Source organism: Cupressus sempervirens, chromosome 11 (genome assembly GCF_028749045.1).
Source record: "Cupressus sempervirens isolate cs-2001-9-10 chromosome 11, ASM2874904v1, whole genome shotgun sequence".
Classification (NCBI taxonomy): Eukaryota; Viridiplantae; Streptophyta; class Pinopsida; order Cupressales; family Cupressaceae; genus Cupressus; species Cupressus sempervirens.
The window spans coordinates 431,746,791-431,771,906 of record NC_143128.1 but is presented as its reverse complement, the minus strand read 5'-3'; the positions used below and the strand labels follow the sequence as shown (position 1 = coordinate 431,771,906).

Below are 25,116 nucleotides of genomic sequence, written 5' to 3'. Positions count from 1 at the left end.
AGGAATTTTGCCTTGCACATGTTTCACCGTATATTTTGTCGCAATAAAACGGAATTCAACGGTCATGTGGAATGAAAGGGCTCCAAGTAGCCGTGTGGATTGCTGATATCCGAGGCAGGCCTAAGATTGTATTGTACACAGACAGAGACAGTGGCCCAAAAAGTGGGGAGACGGTTTTGTGAGTGGCAGTCGGGGTGACCGTTGGAGGGTTATCCGACGATAGGGGCAACACACATGGTTTTAGTATTAGTATTTGTGGCAATGGGTAGGGTAGGGTAGGGTTTAATCGAGTTGAATAGGTGGCAATGGCGTGACAATGATGAGGGAGCAGGTGGGTGGAGGCCAGATCAGCCGATGAACCGTTTGACATCACTCTACTCTGTTGTTGTTTATTGTTTGTTAGCATTTGGTTTGGCATTCATTAGGTTAAGAGTCGTTCAGCCCTCTCCAACTACGAAAGTCGCTTGACCTTTTCTGTTGCCTTGTTGTGGACGCATCTATCCAATCTGATCGGCGCTGATTTTTCTATTCTCTGTCTATTATTTCGCAAACCCATCTCTATCCTCTTGGAGCATTACGCGTTGAACAGTAGGGATAGGTGTTGCAGAGATAAATTGAGGGGATCGAAGGATAAGAGAGAAGAGGAGAAAATGGGGGGCATAAGGCAGTTCTGCTGTTACTGGGTGTGGGTGTTGTTGTGGGGTTTAACAGTTTCAGAGCGTGGAGCAGGGGAAAGGGGAAAAGGGTCTGTTGGCGTTCCAAGGGTGGCCCGGCCTCTGACACAGGAGTTGAAGAGGCTTCCATTTGAGGAGGCGTACATGCCACTCTTTGGAGGCTCCAATGTCTACCTCTCTCCCGATGGAAACTCCGTCAAACTTATCCTTGACAAGCGTTCAGGTTCCTATTTGTTGCATCAAGGGGCTTTCTCTCTTTATTTTCAAACAATTCCAATGCGGGTGTTTTATATTAACAAGGTCTGTGATTGCAGGATCGGGATTAATATCCCATGACCTTTACCACTTTGGCTTCTTCAGCGCTTCAATTAAATTACCAGAGGACTACACCGCGGGCGTCGTGACGGCCTTCTATGTACGTAACCCAATTGTTCTCATACATGTTAATTGGCAATAAAAATGAAAATGTTTCTGATTGTGTTTTGTATAAATCTGCAGACATCAAATGGGGACATATATGAGCACAATCATGACGAGCTGGACTTTGAATTCCTTGGGAACATAAGGGGCAAAGAGTGGCGTGTTCAAACGAACGTCTATGGCAACGGAAGCACCGAGTTTGGGAGGGAGGAGAGATATAAGCTCTGGTTCGACCCCAGCGAAGACTTTCATCAGTACACCATCCTCTGGACGGACACACGCATCATGTACGTTCAAACCTTCATCACTTACTGCAACCCTCAACCCCTAATCATGAGGGATTCTTTTAATCAACAATTAACAATTAACAATTATTGGGCGGTGTTTATCGTGTGCAGATTCTTCATAGACGAGATACCGATAAGGGAGGTGGAGCGATCGGAGGCGATGGGGGGGCAGTATCCGTTGAAACCCATGTCTGTGTATTCCACTATTTGGGACGGTTCGGAGTGGGCGACGGCAGGGGGTCGGTACAAGGTGAATTACAAGTACGCCCCTTTCACCATGGAGCTTTCCAATCTCATACTGGAAGGCTGTGCCGTGGATCCCATCGAGCAGGAGTCCGAGAGGGAGGAGAGGGATTTCCAAACAATTGGCGGCGTGCTGTCCGAGGAGCAGAGGAAGGCGATGGAATGGTTCAGAGGGAAATACATCTACTATTCCTACTGCGACGACACCGCCAGATACCCGCATCAGCTGCCCGAATGCCCTCCCAGAGACCCCAAGAACCCCATCGCCACTGCTAATCTCAAGTTCGGCCGCCATCGCAGCCACCACAGAAAACGCCCCACCAAACACGGGTCCCCTTCCTCCGCCCTCGGCTCCCTCTGATCGCTTTTTTCTTTATATATTTTTGTGACAGTGTGTGTCAGATTGTACAGTTCCCGATTCTCTCATTGTCCACAGTGCACACTCTTCCACTACCTAGATAGGTATAGAGCTACAGGTACCTCCATTCATTATTATTATTATATTTACTTGCTCCTCTTGATTTTATGATCAGCATCATCTATTCTTTGTTATGTGATTATTGGGTGGACTTATTACCATAAACATCTCTCCCTTTTTACCACAACGCTGTTTTGTATTTGGTTACCTTTTTAAAAGTTAGTAAACAAATGTTTCAATATTTTCTGACTCTGGTTTCAATCTCCATGCTGGTAAACGAAATCAACTCTCTTTCATTAGAGGAACTAAAAAAGTCTCAATATTTGCAGGCACTAGTTTTAACTTTCATGCTCCTAAACGAAATAAGTTTTCATTCACCAATTGTTTAAGCTAATTTGTTGTATTTTTGTAAAGATAGAAACATAAATAATTCACCTTGTGGAGAAAGTGTCATTTCGAAGAATCAAAATGCAAATTCAGCGATGCGATTCCTTATCTACAGCGTGTAAATTTGGTATTAAATTTCAAAGAAAAGATGGGATAAGGAAGGAGAGGAGGAACCTTGACATCAAAGTAAACACCTGTCATTATATAATCGTATAAATATTTTCCATATTCAAATTTGCACGCGGATACAAATAGCGAGGTAATATAAATGTGTAGTAAATTTTAAGAGATTAAAGGAGAAACTTTTAGCTTTGGGATATGTAACGTCACACAAAATTTATTCATTTTATATGGGAAATGGAATGTTTTGGATTGTGGGGATTATGGATTTCGAAATAAACTTGGTTCCAACTAAGAGTGTATGTAAATCGCAGTGTTCTTTGATACAGAAATACAAATGTAATGTTACACAAAATTTTGTTGTTTTCTTTAAGAAATGGAAGGGAAAATTTGGATTATGCATATAATTGTTCCTTATAACACAAGATGATAGTATTTAGATGATCTTTAGATATATGAATTGATATTTTCAAATGGTTCACGTACAATTTGACTATGTATAAATTTTTCTGTACTAATAAAATAAGTAAGAATCAAATTGAACTTGAAATTATGTAAACATGCAATTTCACTATTAACTACATTTTTATTCATTTGAAAATTCAGCTAAATAAAATATTAAAATTACAAAAAAATTAATGAATGAAATAAATGTAACTCTTATTAATTTGAAATCTTTAATTATGATAGCTCATAATTAGGGGACCAAACGAACAGAAACATTATTATTATCTTTTTTTATCAAAAGTGAATAATATAAAAAAAAGTTTATTTTAGAAAAGTAATTTCAATAGTACATGTTGGATGAACAACTCATATTTGTTAAGTCACAACTTTTAACTAGATTGTAATTAAAAAGGGAATATTTGCAAATGATTAGAGGTTGGAAAAGGTTATTAATATTTATAGGTATAAATTGACATAAAATTTTGTGCATATCATATTAAAACTTTTTTTTTTTTTTTTGGTAAATTATGAAATTTTCTTAAAATTGAGCTTTTATATTAAGTACAAAATTTGAAAATGAAATCCTTTCTTTGTAAAGATTCCATGATAAAAATGCCATGGTTGTTGTAAGAAAAAAGTATATACAATTATATTTTATTTTGAAATTGAATAATTTAAAATATTATTATAATTTTTGGTCTATTTTTAAATTATGTTTTATTTTCACGAACAAAAAGTATACAACAATGACGTCAATTGGACGAAATGATTTACATCATTTTTAGAGAAAAAGATGTACATATGGATAACTGTGAATATATAATCAAATTTTCATACTAAAAATTATTTTGAAAGTACCATGCAAAAACAAATTCAACTTGTAGCATCATAAATTGCATCCTTGTGCAATTTATGCTCGCCTAGGCCATATTTTAATATGTATGGATTCTCATACTCATTCCCATTATTCTTGCTTAGTACAAACCCCAAGACTAAATTTAGGCCTCATTTGGACATCTCATCAATTCAATCGAGCACTCAAGAAAGAATTCAAGCATCAAGCATCTAGATAAAGCATTGTAGAAAGCTCCAACAACTATTATGTATGTTATTGCATCAACATTTGTGATCACATTTTAAAAAGCGTTGCATTAATTAACAAGGTATACAACATTTTAATTAACAAGGTTTCAATTTCATATTAATTCCAAATTAGGGTTTGACTAATGCAACCCCTATTCAACCCAATATTTTCTCTCTTTTCTATGAGTAGGAACAAGTGGTGGATGCATGGATCAAAAAAATCTAGGGAGTATGTTAGACCCACATCATAGCTCTCAAGAGTGAATTGCCTCCACACAACTTGTTGCTAATAGCATGTTTCCCATGCATGACCAAGTTCATATATTTTTTCCAAAATATGGACAATAAGTTAGTCATCATATGTACATCCTAAATATTCTAAAATCTACATATTAGTTTTATGCTTTCTTATGCATGTTGAAAGTCATAATTTCATCATATTATGTCCTAGATCTTTGATTCATCTTTCACAATCTCATAACTACTTTCAACTCATAATGAAGGAACACCAAATTCTGCCCAAAGATCTTGAGCCAATTGGATCATTCTTCTTCTAGTGTAAATGGGATATATGCCTAAGATTCCTAGTTTGTATGCATAGGCTAGCAAACCCTATTTTCATACCTTACATATTTGCCTCAACTTTACCAAAAATGGGTTATGCCCTTGGGCCCTTCTCCATAGGATTTATGTCATTCACTCTCCTTTTCACATAATATAGCACGAATCATAATTGCCTTGGTAATTACATAAGACACATTTTTATCACGTGGGCTTCACCAAATATTTTGTACATGCTATAATATTCTGGTGAAATTTGCCAAAAAAGATTGGTATAAACACATTCATAGATTTGTAGGTTATCTCCATTCTAATCAAGAGCAAAGTCTTAATTTCTCAAACTATCAAGAGCATTGGCAAGCAACAACTGCAATTTAGGAAAAGGTGAGTAACTTAGAACCCTATCTGTCTAGACTCTACAATTTTAGTTTGTTCTTATTTAGTACGTACAAGTAGGATTGTTAATGGTCAATTATCACTTGGGACTAGTCACTACCAAGTCATCCAATAACCAGGGAAACCTAGGATATCTATGTTTTATAATGTAGGTTGTATGACCAACGAATCCTTTTTAGATAAATATATGCAATAGTCAACTGTCACTTTTTCAACAAGTCAATTTTTTGGGCAACCTATTTCTTTGGAGAACTAGAGATGTCAAACATGAACAAGGGTAAGAGTCCTACATGTGGTGGAAGCCAAGAAAGGCTAGCTAAATGCACTCACAAAACTTTTTCATCATATTTAAGTGGTCAACATTAGGAAGCTACAACATCACAAGTACATTTACAAGATTTTCAATGACTACCATTACCATTGGCACATATTAAAGAAGTTGGTGAACTTGATATCTTTGATCATGATGAACTTGAAGATCTTTAGGTAAATGCCAAAAGTAACCAAGACCTTTAGGTCAATACCCAAAATAATATAATTGACTTGGATGAAAATTCCAAAGATGGCGATATTGATGGTGCATGACCAAGAAAGGGAAAAGGGGAATACAATGCAAAAAATGATGTAAAATCCAAAAAATATTGGCATTGAGATCTATCGATCATGAATTTTCAAAAGAATGGGCCTTAAAGTATCAATTCATTGAACTTGTGTGAAATCCAATAAAAAGCGAGCCTTTGGTAGAATGCAGATGTATGATATGCACAGGGATAAATAAAAAGGAAAAGAGGTTGTAGCTAAAAATTGACACCATAGAAAAGTATATGGGTAAAGTTTATGAGAAGAAAATCATAGATGGAGTAGAAAAATTAGTGACCAAATGGAAAATTGATGAATGTTAACATGTTAAGAATGCAAAAATCTTAAAATTTTAGGAGAAAATGTAGAAATCAAATTACTTTAATTTGAATTGCATCTCCTTCTTAGAGGTAGATTCCTTTGAGACAACATTACTTCCTTCTCTTGCATATCTCTCCTTTAAAGATCCCTTTACACATGTTGCAAGATGTCTTTGTGCAACTATTTCTTCTTTGCCTCACAAAAATTGTATCCTCTTTAGCTTGAATTCTATGTATCATTTATGTTAATGGTGTTTATCTTTGTTTGTATTTTCCTTAAGATGTCAAAAAACTCCTATATCTCCACCCTAATACAAGGGGTATATATATGGCTTCCTTATTTCAACTATTATAAGATTTCCTTGTGAACATCATTCTTTTTTTGGTTATCAATATATTACAAGATTTATTTATGAACTGTGAACATCATTCTTTGCTTGGTTATCCAAGTATTTAAAATTTTACTAGTGTAAAAAGACTTGCTAGGGCCATATGAGTCTCCCTCGCACTATTTTAGTGGGTTTCCTCACATACAATTATTTTCTTTTTCATCTTTGAGATTGGTTGACTAGCATAATACAAATTTATAGACCATTTGACTTATGCTAGGTACAAATTTAAGGATACCCTCACAAACAATACTTTTCTCAATTATCATTTGAATTGGTTGAGTAGCATAAAACATCTTGCTAGACCATTTGACCTATCCTTTATACAAACTTTCAAGATGACTTGACTAGGATAACACAATGTGCTATCCCATAAACTATCTTTACACCAAAATTCTCTCTTTGGATAAGTGGATTAGTATAATACAATTTTTTCAACCCTTCGTCCTCTCCTCACATGGATCACCTAACATAGAAAAACTTTCTAGCTCATGGAATCCAGTGTTCTCTCTCTCTCTCTCTCTCTCTCTCTCTCTCTCTCTCTCTCTCTCTCTATGATTCCATAACATAAAACATCATGTTATCTGGTTGGATCACAATGTCTTGTCTTATATTTTATGTTTGATGTTTCACTCTTTCCATGTCCTCAATTGTCCTTTTACAATAACAATCTAATAAATATGTTAGTGATTAAGACATTTTGATTATCAAGGTCTCTTCAACTACTTGACCTGGAGCCTAAATCTTGTCTTTGTTTTATTTTTTGTACCCTTTACATGGTTGTATGAGCTAATGTGTTAGGGGTTTTGAGTTTGTTAACTTGAACATGGGTGATCTCTCTCTCTCTCTCTCTCTCTCTCTCTCTCTCACACACACACACACACACACACACACACACACACACACACACACACACACACAGTATGTGGTGTAGTCACATTCTTCTACTAAAGTGCGGGATAAATGTAGTATCCTAAATTGCATCAATATGTGATTTATTTAGTCCTCTAGTCCAATCTTTAATTGCCTTTCATGCTTTGTTCTTGAAGTGGGTATGAGTTATATTTTTGAATACTTTTGAGTATATCCTTTATCAACTGAGAAACTATATGTTGCAAGGTTTAGATTGCACCTCAAAGGATTTAATAAAAAAATTAATAATCCACACTATCAAAAATCTAATTGTTATTCTTGTACACAACTATTCAATTTTGAAAGAATATAAGGTTATTAAATTCTTGCTTTTGGGTAAGATTGTCTGTGAGTTTTTCCATCAACGTTTTAGATCATACTCAATGATCCATCATTCTTAGCACTCTCATCCTGATGATCAATCATTAAGTATGATTCGAAATGTTGATGGAAAAAACTCACACACAATCTTACCCAGAAGTAGGAATTTAATTATCATGAATTGTGAAAATCTGTTATCTTTAATAGAACATAAGGTGTTTGAAAGATAGGGTTGCAATTTAATATATATGAGTGATTGATTTAATATTATTAAATATATCAAAACTGTTAACATATTTTTGAGTTAATTCAAATCAAACTATAATTTTGGTGTACATTTGTATAATACCAGAATTCAATAATTTTAATATGCAAATAAATATTATAATTTAAAATATGTATTTATATTAAAAGTTTATATTTAATTATGTGACAAATACCTTTCTTAATTATTAATTTAATTATATAATTTATTTAAAACTTAATTTAAAATTTCAAACGAGTTATATGTCTTTCTTAATAATTCATAAAATTTTAATATTTAAGAGTTTAAACATTTATATATAAATTTTAACTATAGTGAATAGACTCAAGAAGTTTCTAAAAACTAAGGCAAGGGTCCCATGAGAGGGGTTTGGGCTCTATTTTTTAAGGAATAGAGGTCCCATGAATTTTTTTTGGAGGGCTAGAGAATTATTTAGAATTTTTTCCTCCAAAATAGGAGCACCTAGTTTTTAGCCCTCTTAAATTGAGCCGGTGAAAAAGAGGTGGGGCTGGAAATAGCCCCACCAACTTAGAGAAAAGTTATTGCACATGGCAAGTTGTGCTCATTCTTTCCCACTAAAAACAAAGTCTTTAAAATATTTTTAATTGTTGAAATCTTCTCAACTTTCACAGATATAGTAGCTGAAATTTTTTGACTACATGAACCACTCACCTTTAAACATTCCTAAAGACTAGATTTTGATAGAAGCCCCCTCCAAAAGACTTAAGAGTGACAAACTAAGAGATAGAGCTGAAAGTGAGAGTGCTTCAGTCAAAACAAAATGGGAAATGCTAGTATTTCGGGTTTAAGAAAGTCAAGAATTCTAACTTGGAGTTTTGAGGACCTCATTACAACTAATATGAATAGAAATGGTCAATGGACTTTCCGTTGTCTGGTAAAGTTGAATAATTATCACTGAGCCCACTACCAAGAATCAAATCTTACGGATTAGGAGGCTCCATATCGAATTACTAAAACACAGATCTGAACCCTCTTAAAAAATATAAATAGAAACTGATGGAGGAATTCAAAGTTCAGTCCCGGATTGCACGGTGCTAATTTTTGCGCGTAGCAGAGCAGGCGAAAATGCAAGGACATGACTGCGCCTAAAAAACACGACCTTTTTTCTTAAAAGCATTGAATTTTTTTCAATCAAATGTAAATGGCGCCCATAAATTCAGTACCTTCACGTGACAGTTGAATTATTTTTAATAATTACAGAAAACGTGTGTTCAATTTGAATGGTTCACATGAGTTTTCGAATGGTGGAAGTATACATCAACGAACAAATAATGGAAGGAGTATTTCTGTGGAACATGCTTTGGAGGGAATATCGATAGGGTTCGCCAACTGTTTCACATAATTCCTCATAGAAACTGTCAATGTTGTATGCAGAGAGCTGAATCCAGAAATGGGTGTGTGAACAGATTGAGAGAATGCAATGCTTCAAGCAAATGTGGTCTCATCGAGTGCCATGATCGCAGTAAATGCTTCAAATGGACTCGTCCAAAATGGAAATGCAACTGGCAAAGTTTGTCAGCATCCTTCACGTCAGAATCAGAGTTGAGTATGGATGTCCATCAAAACGTGATGAAAGGCAGATTTTACCAAAAAATTATTGTAGCTGGAGAGCGCTACCAGACTTGTATGCAGAACGTGAAACTGCTGAGACGGTCGGCGAACTGTTTGACATAATGCTTCCAAGAAATGTGGCGTCAAGTTTTTTAAAGGGCTCGAGAAACCTCCAAGCAAATCCGATGGGCACACAGTGGATTTAGATGAAATACATAGTACATACTGAACTGGGCGTTGTATTGTTGCAAATATTCAGTCCAGATTATGATGGGCCCAGAAGTAGTGGAAATGGGTTTCTAGGTGAATTCTGGCTGCAATATTAATGGAAATTCATGTAAGAGCATATTTTCTTCAGTTTCCTGAAGTATGGAAAATGTATATCTTTTCGTGTTGAAGCAAGATTGGTTTTGGGAAGGGTTCAATAATCTGCACAGCTGTTCAGATCCTGAATTGCATTCCCATTTGGTTATCAAGCAATAAATTCGCCGCCAGTTCAAATGCTTAGAACCCTTTGCTCCTGACAATTTTACTTGTTAAGCGGGATGGAAAATGAATATATTAATCAAAACGAGAGGCTTTTGGCAGCATTTTGTCTCGATCCCCTTATAATTTACTATTGGGACCTGCATCTGTCTCATGATTTCGTGATTACAAGCTGAGTATCTATTTATTTTGAACGCATCTCGTAGGATTGGATGCGATTAATCATAAATAAAAAAGAGATGTCTGGTACACGTTTTCCCTTTGGATAAATCCACATGACTCATTGAAGAAGCTTGCTATTTTTAAGGCAAAACTCATCATTGGCGGTGGCAGTGATTATCATCCAGATATTTACTAATCTTGACTTGTGGCAGATGGCAGATTGCAGATTCAACGGGAGCATTTTTTATACTGAACACGACACATATAAACCGATTAGTAGCTGTTTCCACTGCGACCAATCGATAACATTGTTAATTACAGTAGGCTGCTATTAGTTAACGAGTTTGCTGGACTTTTCTCTTATCTTTTTAAAAATTATATTATGGAAATAAATGGACATCGAATACAATACAATATTTTTAATTTGATATTTTAATGTCCGTTTCTATTCCCTTATTATTTTGCTATTCCTACAATTTGTATCAGAGTACAGAGTACAGGTGGAACGAGATTTAGAATTGTGAAAACTATTTGAAATGTTGTAGAACCATTTGTAACAAGGGACGCAACGCATCCTGTCCTATGCTATAAAGCTAATGGACTAAGAGTTAAAGTTAATGAACTGGCTAATGAGGAACAGTAATGAAAACAGCTTTACAAAGAAATAGATATCATGGAATATAGTGGAAGTTAATTTAGAAATTTTGCAAAAGCTTTTTGAAAAACTAAGTAATTAATTTAGAATCCTTTTATAAAGTGGCTCTTTCATGAAACGTCGTGTCTTTTGACCTATCGCAAATAAACACAAGACTACTTGCATAACCTGTAAAACTAATAGAACTGCTAATAAACATTCAATACCAGAAGCCAAATTCAACATCTTTTAAATATTAAGAAATAATTATAATAATACAGCGCATTGTCATTTATTAATGGAGCATATTTTATAATCCAAAAAGAATAGATGGAAACTATAATACATTAAGATTTTAAATATTTAAGATTTTAAACTTAGCCAAAACAAGTTTCATGTATTATAGCAAGAGAAACATGACATAGCACAAACTGAATTTCTAAAATTACCCAACATTCTCACAGAATGTTGTTTTTTAAAATTACATACACTACTGTAATGCATGTTCCTTTTTGTGAACTGGATTACACTTATCGATTGTGCTAAAAGAGATATCAACTTCAAATTTGCACAGCTTAACAGAAGAAATTAGAACAATCTACAATGGAAATGAATGAGAATAGAACATTGAATATAAATTAGCATGCTCCAATCTAAAAATTAAAAAAAGGGCTTGTTGCACATCTATTAACTGGTCTTCAGCATACAACAAACAAGATTGTATTTGACCATTTAACAGACTTTCAAACTTTACAATGTTTGCTAACAAAAGGTATTACTTCTCACTTGTAAGTAATGTCAGAAGTCCCATAGTAAGCTTGCATTTAACACAGTTGTCTAATACACTTGTTAAAATCTCAGGTATACACAACCTCAACACAAGAATATACAGGAATCCACATTAGGAGATTGGAATATTAAATATCAACTAAAGAAGACAAAACCACTTGCACACTTAACTTCAGTAGACTATCTGTGATTCTATTGAAGAAATTCAATGAACAAACTGAAATTCAGGAAACTTATGTTTTCTACCCATGACTTGATTGAGTTTATCGTGGAAAAAATCAAAATGAGGTTCATATTTCTGTACATTTTCATAATGCAAAATCTACATTGGTTTTCCATTTTTTGAAGTGGCAACTGCATTCACAGACTCAAGCATACATTATAATTAAAAAATTGTGCAATCTGTGTTTCAAAAAATAAATAGAAATGCATGTGAATAGAAACAAAAGGCAATGACAATAATAAGAGCCATAGAATTTAAGAACAACATGAAATAACTGAAATTAAGTAGTTCTTCTTGTTCATACCTTTAGGCAAACACGTGCAGATATTGAATAGTGACATATACAAGTCATTATATGCAGGTTGTGCTAAAAATGATGCATATGCTTTGAAACAAAATAAGGTGATGCCAGAAGTGATGTTCTTGTAGAAAAAGTAACATATATGTAAATATACAACAAGCCAACATTGAAATTTAGTCAATGTATTCGGATATTACATTTATTGAATTAAAGTGATGTGGTTGGGGATTTATTTGATTACCATAGTAAACCTGAGATGTGGAGACAACTGAGTTATGTGCAAGAGATAGTATATATGCATTCGTACATAGTAGAAGATAATGAGATGCCTGCAAAATTGATAGCGTGATTAATGTATTGTAAGTGACATCTAATATTTTAATCTTAGGTGGATATCTAATTAATATTTCACAAACCCTAAGACAACTAAGTTATGTGCATGGATAATATTTATGCATTTGTACACTGTAGAAGATATATATAGACTATATTTACATTGAATGTCGAAATGTGGTGCCTATAAAATTGATACTGTGATTAATGCATTGTAAATGAAATTTAATAGAGAAGATGTATTTATTTTTATAATTATAAATAGATAAGGATAAAGAAGCAGTACCTTTCTTGTTTCATGCCTAATTTATTGGTTCATATGCAAAATTGGTACCATGATTAATGCATTGTAAATGACATTTAATAGGGAAAATGTACATGATTTTTATAATTATAAACTAATAAAGATGAAGGAGCAGTACCTTTTTTGTTTCATGCTAGGTTTATTGGTTCATAAGGACTACATGTGTGATGGTGTTCTATTGGTTGAACGTGTATGTGCCACTTGCTGAAAAGTCTCAGAGCATAAATATTATTTTTGATTTGTCATCAATGTATTGTTGATAATTTATGTTTTTAAGAGCGGGAAGTAATTGTTGCACAATATTGTTTTTGACAGAGCAATGAATTGGTTGTTGGCTATCATTTGTGATAATTGCTTTCAGGTACAATGAATATTTGTATGAGATAGTTTCATCACATTAGTTGCAGTGCCCTTTTTCTCCATCCAATGTTCCATAGCTTTCAAATTTTTAGTTGCATTTTGAGGAGGAAGCATGGAATGGACTTGAATATGGATTTTCCACAGTTAAATTTCCCATGACCTATTCACAATGTGCTTGTATTAGTATGCTTTAAAACATGGAAAATGAAATGCTGAATTAAAATGACAAAGAATCTGAAATAACTTACCTGAACTGAAGTCTACAGCAGCTCGTGGAGTGCATTTACTGTTCTTTTGTTATGTAGTTTGCAAATAAATGTTGGCGGAGTTGTTTGTAGAGCTGGTTTTTGATCATTTTTTTAGCTATGCTTCTGAAGACCAGTGATAGTATTTCATTTCTTTCAAGCTGTTGGTGTATCTGAATGTATTGAGGCATGAAACTGGAATGCATATATAGCTGAACACATATTGAAGAGTTAGTTTGTTTTTTAGTTTCAGAATTTGACGTAATGAAATTGTAAAATGTAATAGAAAGAGATAAATAAAGAATTGTTTTCATAGATTTATCAATGAGTTTGGTTGTATGAGCTTACCAGTGCTTTGCTCATGTCATTGTTTCCATCTTTGATTTCAAGCACATTTTGAGTACCTTTTTTGTATGCTGGTAGAAAAATAATACCAACTATTCTAGTGGAGTAGTCAGACATGCTTGTGAGTAACTGCTTTATAGTTGTACTAGGAATGAATTTGTATTCATGCAATATAGCTGGTATTGTTTCAACCATGCTAGAATCTTTTAGAATTAGTATGCATTCACTATCTCTCTGATCAAAATCTATTTTTGGTTCTATGTCAAAATTTTCTATTCTCAATGCCATGTCTGGGATTATTTTACTTTCATATTTGCTTAGAAGGTTGTTGCCACTAACATTTAATGTTACAGTTAGCTCTCATTTGGAATTTGTTAGATCATCACGTAGAACTTCGCGTGTTCTAGTTGCTTTGTCCAAGAAAACTTTGTAAACTACCAAGACATCACCTTTGAAACTTTGACTTGCTTTTTTTGTATTCAGATCTTCTATTAATATACATGGTTCATTGTCTTCTTTTGTCCTGTAAGAGTAAAGGTCAATATTTTTTATTCTGAAATATTTGCAAGGATTAAAAAATCGTAAAATTTAGATTTGAAATACCTTTTAGTGAGTTCATGGTGATCTTGTTGTATTTCACTTGGTACTTGTTTTGGTGGAGTCATTGCTATTGTAAACATAACCCAAATTAGAGTCAAAGTGCATATAGTTGAATGAATGTTGCAAGATGGTTTGTCCAGTATGCTTCAGTCTTGTAAATGGAGCATGTACTTGCTGGTGAATTTGTCCATACATGGTCAATGAGTGATTTTTTTATGCAATGTGTTTGATTTAACATGAATTAAATATTGTATTTTTGCATATGTTTCATGAGCATTGTTGTGGTTATGTTTTGTGTGGACATGTCTATGTTGAAATCTCCAACAATGTAAAGCTTGTTCTTTGATATGTAGCTTGTAGCTATTTCATCAATAAGCATTTTGATTTCAACAATTATTGTATGTGGTCATACATAAATATTAGAAACATTGAGTTGATTATCTAATTCATTAACTGTAATTGTTATGGCTTCAATATTTTTTGATCTATGTTCTATTGAATTAGTCACCAAAAGATTTCTTGAAGTATTGTTATGCCATGTATATGATACATTGAATGGTTGTTATATTTTCCATATAAAATATTAGTATTGCATGGGAGAGAAAATAGTTCTTGTAAACATATGATATCAGTGGACATTGTATCATAATCATTTAAAATGTCATTTGCATGAGCATGTAGACTACGCGTGTTCAATGTACATAACAATGTGTGCATTGTGAGCTGTGCAAGACTGTTGACTTTCAAGTTTCTATGTTGCATTTGAGTGTAGCCGAGACATTTTATAATGGATTTTTTTTTGTGGATATTGAAATTTTCTGGAATCAAAGGTTTTAAGAGATATAATGAATTAATTGTTCTTGTTCTTGAAAGTGTTGTGTATGTTAAGCCGTGTTGTGTTATGCCACTAGGATCAAATGCAAAACCATCTATTATGAGGCCTTGGGCTCTATGCACTATTCTGACACATGCTACTTGTATTAGAAATTATTTTCTGATTTGAACTTTTCCAATAGTTGATATTTTTAGAATGGGTCTTGCAATTTGAAGGATGGGAACCCATTCTTTTTGAATGCCTTGAATGTAATACTGGCATAGTTTATTTCTTTGTTGTTGGCCTATTTTTGTATTGTTGAACTATATCCAAACTATGTCCACTTCTTTTTTTTTGGTATATGCCTTAAATATTTCATCTGACCCATTTACAAGACCATCTTTTGTGTTATAGTTTCTTGCAAAAAATTCAACAAGAATGTTTGGCTTTACAACTATTTGAGCTGGTAGAATCATTGTTTGTGTATATAGTCGCATTGCATTGAAATTTTCATCTTCAGAGTCTATTGCATCTAATATAATATTGAACCCAGGAACTTTGGAAAGCATATTATTGTTGTGTCCATTGACATCCTTTTTCTTGTAAAATAGATATGGGAATGTTGGATCGATAAATGGGGGTTGAAGATAAGTTTGATTGAGGTAGTGTATATCATCATGTGTATGTTGTCCTAAATGTATGTTATTTAGAATTGAAACATTTTTTTTCATCTTTCTGATGTATTATAGTAGTTAGTGAATAACATCTTACATAATCAGTCCAAAAGTTATAAGACATTAATTCTGTTGTTGATGGTTTGTTATAAAAAATGGTTGAATCAAGTACTAGAAGTGCTTGGTAGAAGTCGCCACAGAAAATTGTGTCTAGATTGCCAAAGTATGATATTGGCAATTGCATAATATCACATAGTCATTTGTCAATATAACGTAGGATGGTGGAACCTACCAATGAAATTTTGTCTATGAGGAGTACATGTAATTGACTATAGTTCTTTGACATTGTATTTAATGTTTATGTATTTAGTGGAATGAAATCTGATTTATTGAAAGGTATGTGAAAAACTAAATTCAATGTACTTCCACCTATATTGTATGCTGTCTTTCCTATATATTTAGTTATTAAGCCTTTAGGTTTATCTGGATCATTGTCAATGAAATTGTTGTAAATGTAAATAAGTTCTTGAAAAATGGTTGTTGCTATAAATGTTTTCCCAGTTCCAGCTCTTCCGGTTAGAAAAAGGTGCAGAGGAGTTTTTATGTCCTCGAGCTTTTTCATTACAATATCCTTGATGATTGTTTGTTGTTCTCTATTTAACTTTCTCCTTAAGTTATAGTACTCATTGTTGTTCATTATTTGAAGGAGTTGTGTGATTTCAAAAGATTTTGGACTTGTATTTTTGAACTAGTTGGAAGGTTTGGTTTTTATATCGTCATGCATGTCATATTGTTCGTCAAGTTTTTTAAGTATTGGTTGTTGACAAGTGTTGTCTTTGTTTTCCTCTTTGTCATTTATTACATCAATAGCATTGTCAAATATCACCCCACATTGAATTTGTGTTGTATGAAAACTTTACTTGATTGTTCTGAATTATATTTTCATTATGCATGTAAGATTTTTCCCATGAGTCGTAATTTTGTTTAAATGTATCTTTAGTTACAATGAAGGGAGCATATAATAATAATTGTTCTCTACAATACTTCTCTAGGTGTAAATATTTGTTGAAGTTAATGAAACGAATGATGTTTGGTTTAGCTTTTGGTTCAAGCTTACTTTCATCTTTTTAATAACTTGATACAAATTCTACGAAACATAAATTAGTGATAGCTTGTGGGCAACGTAGGTAATATTCAATTAGTGAACCGAACATTACATTTTTAGAATTGTCTTGTTCTTTTTTTAATTGTTCAATTAGTTTTAGTATAAATGTATGATCATTATGTGATCGTGTATCAATAAATGTGCATTTTTTAGAACTGGAGTGTAGCGGTAGAGCTAGAACTAAATGAGCTACTTGTTGAGTAGACATTTGTTGTAGATTTAGTAGGGCATTTCCAAGTTTTCCTACCATCTTGAGTGCATCAATATTGTCTTGTTGATGGTCATCATGTATTTTTTCAAAGCATTTGTCATAGAATTGACAACTTTTGCTATGTATGAACTACAATACATTGCAGCTGCATATGCATTGAGAATAAACTGTGCATCTATATTGGCTTTCCATAGAGGAGGTATCATTTTTCCAAAGCTATTATTCCAAATTTGTGAGGGCTTTCTTTGGAGAAAGATTGTTGGTCTATGGATTGTTGACCTTAAAGCAATGATGTAGTTTTCTTCAGTTATGTCTATTTTGTTGAGGAAGTTGTCAAATGTAAAGGATGTGTCATACATTGCAACTTCGAATTTGCATTGAATTTTGTTAGCTATCAAGCTTATACTTTTTTCTTTTTTAAGCAAGGGCTCAAGTATTATTGTCGTTCTTATTGATAGAAATGGAAAGTTGTGTCTATAATGTTTATTTTTTGATCTTTTGCATTGCTTCGTATGGTGATGTCTATGGAGAATAGCAATATCTTGATCAAAATTTTTTGTTTTGCATGTAAGATATTTATCAATAAATTTTTTAATACTTTCATTTCTTTTCTTTCACCCATATGAGAAAGTGATCATATTTGTTTCCTTGATTTTGAAATTCTGTTACCAAAAAGAAATCAACTAAATTTCCAAAAAAAGATTGTTTTGAAAGTATCATTTTTTTAGGGAATTTATTTGATGTCTATAGTATCGCACACAAGTTATTGGATCCCTTTTTATTAGTTCATTTGTGTTAAGTTCTTCTGTCATGTTTGATTTGTTTTGTGTTGTTGATTGATGATTATTTTATAGTTGTTTGAGTGTGTCCATTAGAGCCTTCCAATTTTATTTAGCACTAGTAAATATGAGAAAAAATGTTGGAGTCCCTAGTTGTCGTATCATAGCAAAGACATCTTTTTTTAGTTGATGTGCATAGTCTGGAGATATACAGATTCTTTTGAAGTCGACATACCTTATATTTGATTTTAGTATTTTTTCTAAGTTTGGTTTGTGTTTAACATCTTTTGCTAATAGCTTCCTTCCTTTAAGTTGTCCTTTGCGAATTCTTATCCACATTGTGGACATAACTTGATGTATGAGTATTTTTATTGTTTTGAAGAAAATATTGGTTATATGATATGAAAAAAGTCTTTTTGAGTGCAACAGTTCCCACTTTGCAATTTTTTGATATGATAGTTTTTGCTCAATGTCATGGTCATGCGGATCACCAAAAAATAGTGTTGGAAAATTCATTTCCTCTATATATTTGTCTTTGAATATTCCAGTGGGACATTAATTTTGTGAAGGTGCAATTTCTACTAATATGTCTTGCATTTTATGTATGTTGATAGATTTTGTGAATCCATGTACCAAAGTTTCACAAGGTTCATTCTTGGTAACACTTTCATACTCAGTTTCAGTGTTACTCAAGTTATTCTTTTCGACAATCTCATTATCTATTTGTAGAGCTTGTTTCCAATCTCTATTAAGTTTCACATGTTCCATTTTGTATAGTATTTTTCTTATTAGTTGTTGAAGGGCTTACACAATAATGTTTGGTCATACCATTCCCTTTTGAAATGCATTTTTGTATTATAGTCTTCTTTTCAAAGACACAACAATTGTTGTTTACTAGTAGTTGGTAGAGGCAAAGCTCTTTGTGTAACATTAGTATCTATAGAGACATTGATTATTGAACTAGTTAAGCCAACTTGAGATCTTTTGTGCCCGAACTCCCAAATTTGTGCAAATGCAATTCGCAATGAAACAAGATGTTCTTCTAATTGTGTTAGCATTTGCATATATTGCATTGGCTTGTTCATTCAAATGTTATGCAGTGTAGCATATTGAGAAATTTTGTATTTCTTTAATGCATTATTACATTTTTAGCAAATGGAATCTGATAATGTGTTGCAATTTGATTTGACTAAACTGCAATAAGTCTCCTTTTGTTCAAGTCAATTTTTTTTTATGTCTTTCGTAAAGTGTAATGTTTGACAAACACTACACATGTGTGTTGGTGTGTCCTTAATTGTGTTTTGGATAGATCAATTGGGGATAATGTCCTCTTCCTTTTATTAAAGAGTTGTTCTACATTATTGTTTCGAATTGACTTTTTTAACTTTTGGAGAGAGGTCTTTTGTTTTGTAAGCTCGTTTTGTTGATTTTTATCTTGATTGCTGGTTTTTAATTTTTTGACACAAGTGTCTTGTTTTACAGGCTCCTTTTGTTTAATGTTTACTTGTCTGTAGCTTTCATTTATTGTGGGTGTAGTTTTCATATTTACTTTTCTTGTTACTTGATTTTGTGTCGTACTTCTAATTGATTTCTTAAATTGAGAAAAATGTAGTTGTTGTTGGTTCTGTAAATTTGGTGTGATCAATTGTATTAGTGGTTCAAAATGGCCACTAAGTGGATTGACATCATGGAAGAGAAGTGGGTATGGTTTACTTGTTAAAAATTCATTGATTGTAGATGACCAAACACATATTCCTAAATTCAACCATTTAGACAACCATCGTATGCAAAATATATCTCTCCAAAGACCTAGTTCATTGTTAGTTGTTTTAGGATTTGCAATTTTTTGCATTCTTTGCAAATATGTGTCACAGTCCCTAACTTTGTGCAATTCGTAAAGTATTTTAGGATATAATCCATGGTTGTAAGAATCAACCGCCTCTGATTCTTGTTTTTCTAGACTAGTAAAAAAGTATTGAATAGTTCCTTTGCGAAGGTCAGTTGATGTATACCGATTCCCAAGAAAAAGTTGTAATGAATCAAATAGACAAATCCCCAATATTATATGTAAATGTTGGAATTCTAGCCAATCCTTGTTGCCTAAGTGCATTGTCAATGTTGAAGGACAGTTTTGAGCAGTTTCCATTAAAGTTGTTCTGGTCAATGTTAGACATGGATCGACATGAAAAATCTATATATGTTGTCAACAAAAGTCTGAAAGTGCTATGTTTAGAACTATTGATGATTGTTAGAAGTTCCACGGTAGCAGAGATTGCCAAATCAACTATCGATTGGATAAGTCGACGATCTGTGTCAATTTGGGGTGCCAAATTTTCATAAAATTTGGATGCTTTTTTTATGTTAGGATTTCTAGTAAATTTTGATTTATTTATGCTTAGAGATCACAAAGTTTTTAGGAATTGCATTTTAGTCAAAAATTCCCATATAGTGGCCTACTTTTTCCTTTGGTCATTGGCAAGTCACCTAAGGCATCAGGATTTTATTTCAATATTTGTCACGATTCTCGAGCTTGGATTGTTGAATTTGCTAGTAAAATATTTAATAGTTAGAAAATAGTGAGTTAAGGAAGTTATAATAGTTTAAGAAATTTAATAGTGAGTTGTAATGATGTTAATTTAATATAATTTAATTTAAAAAACTATCTTCATACATATTTAAATATTTAAATAATAATAATTTCTTTAAAAAATTATAATTAAAAAAATTGATATAAGTGTAATGTTAGAATTCATTTATTCTCTTTAAATTATTCAGATTAAAAATAATTATCATTCAAACTACATATATCAAATAATAGTTTCTAACATAAAAATATTTATGAATTTATACTATGTACTGATTATATCTAAAAAATTATTTGATAAGTTTTATGAGTTCAATATAAGTCTTATGTGTTTCATATTTTATATATTTTGTCCTTAAATATAGGGGAGCAGCTCCTAGAAATCCGCTCCTATAAGACTCATAATATGAGCCAATCAAACTAAAAAATAATATTTTTCATTATTTAAAAAATTAATATTTGACATATAAACATTAGAAAATATCAAAGGATTAACTTAATTATAAAAATACTTACATGTCATTAGTTGAAGTAGGAAGAATTAATCACTCATTATGCACAACTTATTACAATAGTACGTGCCTCTAGCAAATACAATAATTCATTTTGTGATTTATTGTCTATATGAGAAAATATATTGGTTGCAATGATAACATTAACATTATCAAATTTCCGCAATCTATTTCAATCACAATTACTTTCTGAATTTGATTGTCTAATTTTTTTTATCATCAACGTTTCATAAAATCCTATATCCTTAAGCCTAGTTGAATGATATGACAAGGATATAGGTATGATGTGAGAAGTTGTATCTCACAACTAATGGAAAGAGTTTTCTCTTTGAATATTAGGACCTTATGGTGAGTTTATAAGGTGCATGATAATCAAGGTAGGATTTCTCTATATTAGATGTCTGTGTGTGCTTGCATAATTATATTGTGTTCACTTATGTTGGCAAATGAAGGTAATGGTGTTTTTTTTATAGTGAGATTTTGAGTTTACTTCTAGCATGAGATGACTACCATAGATAATAACTCTATAAATTCAAATTATAATCAAGTCCCATAATATCAAGCCCCAAGTTACAAGTCGACTTAGATTTACCTATAGCTAAGAAGCCTAGATCTTGAGGGAATGGTCTTGAGGTCCCAAATCCAGAAAAGATCTAGAGTAATTGCTTCACAGAGTTCAAATAGGAAAAATTCCTAGAAAGAGGAAGATTCGTAGAAATTATATCCTACCTAAGCTTTGCATAAGAAGAAGAAGGAGTTATAACCTACCTAAGCTTTTGCACCAAGATGGTGTGCAAAAATGGAGTTATAAGTAGACACCTTTTTTCTGAAATCATGTAAACCTGATCTTGGAAGAGTCATATAAGGGGCATGCACTCAAAATGAGAAAATGTGTAAAACACAAAAAAAATGTAGTACTCTGAATCTACTTTCTAAATTATGAAGTTTTTTAAAAAATGGATAAGATTAAGAGGGTCAAACTTCACACACACAGAAAAATGTTCCTATTTTTTGTTGAAGAACATAACATAGTTGTTACCGTGCACTCCACAAAACATATAGTTATACTTAGTATTTTGAAAAACCCTTTGGTAGGATGATAGGTAAGAGGTAGATCTAGAAGTTGTTTTTTTTTTTTCATAATTTTATGACAAGTAGTTTTTTTTTATGATATTTTGAAGTGACCCCATCTTGAAATTTTGGTACTTGTTTGTGTGTTGGGTATAACTTGCATTAAAATATTGTAAAATCACCACTTTTTAAAAAAACGTGTATAGAATCAAGTGTGGAACAATAAAATCTGATATATTTTCCATTTGGTTAAGTGGATCAAAAGTTTTTTAAAAAATGGTAGACATATGTCCGAGAGGATTATGAAGACAATGATATAGAAAATTAATTTCACAATGCTAATGTTGTCCAAAAATTAAAAATAAATAATGGTTAGAAAGATAAGAATACCTATGAGATTATGGTGGTAATTTTAGAGATACTCAGTTCACCATTTGCAAACCTGATGAAATCAAATACAAGAATTGATCTTAGAAGATGAAAAAATGTCAAAAGCAACAAAAATGGAGGAAAAATATCAACCCAAGCCTTTGGGTACGTTAACAAGCCTAAACACGATTATGCTTTAATGTTTAAATAACGTGATTGTGTTATGAATAGTAAAACTCAATTCTCATATTATCCATAATGTGATCGTATTATATGTGTATAAAACTAAAGTCAATTGCCACTTTCCATTAATATTATGTATATAGTGACATATTTATATTCTATTTATCTTTCTTTTTTGATAGGTAACATTTATATTTTATCAAGTAAAAGTGAAGATTTACAATTTTTTAGGCAATTCAGACTTGTCAAAGATATGAACATCTTGACACTAAGCCACTACAACTATTCCCCCACACCCATATACATTTGACAAAATAGGCATAAGCACCCAAAAAAAACCAACACCTTTACATTCGATGTTATCTCCTACAACAAAAAAGATAATACAACATAACCAAAAATAGGAAAACACAAACTCTAGCTCCTTATTCACTTGAACCACTTAGCTATATCTTCTTTGGTGAAATGGGGGATGCCATGATCAATCCCTATCACCCACACCTTGACCTTGGTTCCAAGTCCCCAAGGGCATTTTGAGCCTGCTATGGTAGCACAATTCTTTGCCTCCACCATCTACTCAATCCATACACCTGCCACTGTTCCTTCCCCTGTGGTTGCTTGTGCAAGCTAGTGTTTCAGAGGTTCCTATAGCATCCTCATGCTCTTTCATGGAGTCAACTTCATAAAGTCCCTTCAAACACCCTCCTTGAACCACGTTGTTTCCTTCAGGAATGAAATCACCTTCCTCCACCCACACACTACTTTTAGAGCATGTACCTCTTGAGGTGAAGTCAAAGACCAAATGACTAGGGGTTGGACCTAATTGTACCTCCCCCAATCAAATGCCAGGGGCCTTGACCCATGTCCATGTCGACTCCCAGAACAACTTTATCAATGATGTTGTCAATCCCCATTAGCCATTGTGGGTCCATGCAAGCAACCAAATCGCACCTCACTTCCTCCTTGGATTCACCCACCATTAAGGCTAATGCCACAAAAAAAGATGCGATATCCAGATTTGACCTATGCCTCCAAAATGTATCGAGGTACTTTGGACCAAAAAAATCAAAGATACCAGTCAGGAATTTCTTGTCCTCAAACATGAAGATTTTCTTTATCCTCCTCACTGAAATCTTCCCTTCATACAACTGTGTTTGGTTGTCTAATTTGAAAACAAAATTAGCCTCTCCATCTTCAAAATGTAAACAAAGCCCTCTTCTATCTTACAAAAATCTAGTTCCCCCCCTTATCTCTCTTTCAAAATATTTGGAAGCACAAACTATGAAGGACCAATTTATGATTCTAAAGCCATTGCCATGCATGAAGGGGAAAAACTTAATTATTGCTCATTCAACTCGAACCTGATCAGTCATCATTCAAAAAGGTGGTCACTCATGGGTGGGGAATCATATCGACTCTCTAAGGAGAGATCTATACCCAAATTTGCCAACTTATCTGCTAATTCATTGGCATCCCAATAGGTGTGGGAGATTTTGAAATCTTCAAACTCCTGTAGTAGCCTCTTGATCTAGCTTATGTTCTTGTCAAGGTACCATGACTCCATTCTCCCTTTCTTGATTTCGTTGACTATGATCTTGGAGTCTCCTTCCAAATGCACTCTTGTAATACCAAGCTTAGTTCTTAAGGCGAGAGCCTCTTTGGCTACTTCACATTCTGCCACATTATTAGTGCCATCCCTTAGGCATTTTTCTATGAAGGCTAAGATGTTTCCCTCGTGGTCCCATGTTGTGTACCCACACCCCAATTGCCTAGGGTTTCCTCTTCTTGTCCCATTAAAATTAATCTTTATCCACCCCTCCTCTAGTGGTATCTAGTAGCACTTTTCTCTTTTACAAGAAGGATCAACCCTTGAAAGCCCATTAACAAGACAAAACTTGATAGTTGGAAATTTATTTTGTAGATTAGAGTCTTGCCTTGTGTAAGGTGAGCTGCGTTGATGAAATCACTTCTACAATATCCCTTTCAAATTGCTTGTCAAATTTGAAACTATCTTCATCCTTATCCTAGAAGATTCTCCTATAGCACTCCTTCCAAATCTCCCAAAATGTTATTTCTAGAATGATGTTCCCTACCACACCAAAGGCATTACCTTTTTTACATTGACCATGATTGCAACCACCCTTTTAGAGTTTCTGACAATGGGCCCATGCATTTTTAGAAAATAATGCAATGTAGGAAGAGATGATCAACCATTTCTTCATCTCCCCTACGTAAAGGACATCTGAATGGTCCTTAGAACCTCATTCTCATTAGCCTTTCTCTCATTAAATTTCTCCCATTTTCTACTAACCATGTGAAGGCACCTACTTTTGGTAAAATGGCTCGATCCCAACAAATGTGTTATTCCCAAGCCACTTTATTATACATTGCTTCCAACAATTGATAGCCAAATTTAACTGAATACTAGCCACTTTTAGATCCACACTAGACTAGCTAGTCCTCCAAATTCAAATAGACTAAAGCCCTATCTTCTAATCTTTGTTTCATCTACTCCATATACCCATTATTTAAAGTGAGTGAAGATGCCTATTTCCACTAACTAGGCAAACCATTACAT

At 33.2% G+C, this 25,116-nt stretch overlaps 1 protein-coding gene across 1 annotated transcript; it reads left to right on the top strand.

Moving 5' to 3' along the window:
* The first annotated feature begins 639 nt into the window (after positions 1-639).
* On the top strand, positions 640-2,283 carry LOC149530274 (putative xyloglucan endotransglucosylase/hydrolase protein 28). The gene is made up of 4 exons (XM_089811888.1): positions 640-897; positions 989-1,089; positions 1,173-1,381; positions 1,493-2,283. The coding sequence occupies exons 1-4, from the start codon at positions 651-653 to the stop codon at positions 1,983-1,985; spliced, it is 1,050 nt and encodes a 349-aa protein (XP_089668014.1). The 5' UTR covers positions 640-650; the 3' UTR covers positions 1,986-2,283.
* The last annotated feature ends 22,833 nt before the right edge of the window (positions 2,284-25,116 follow it).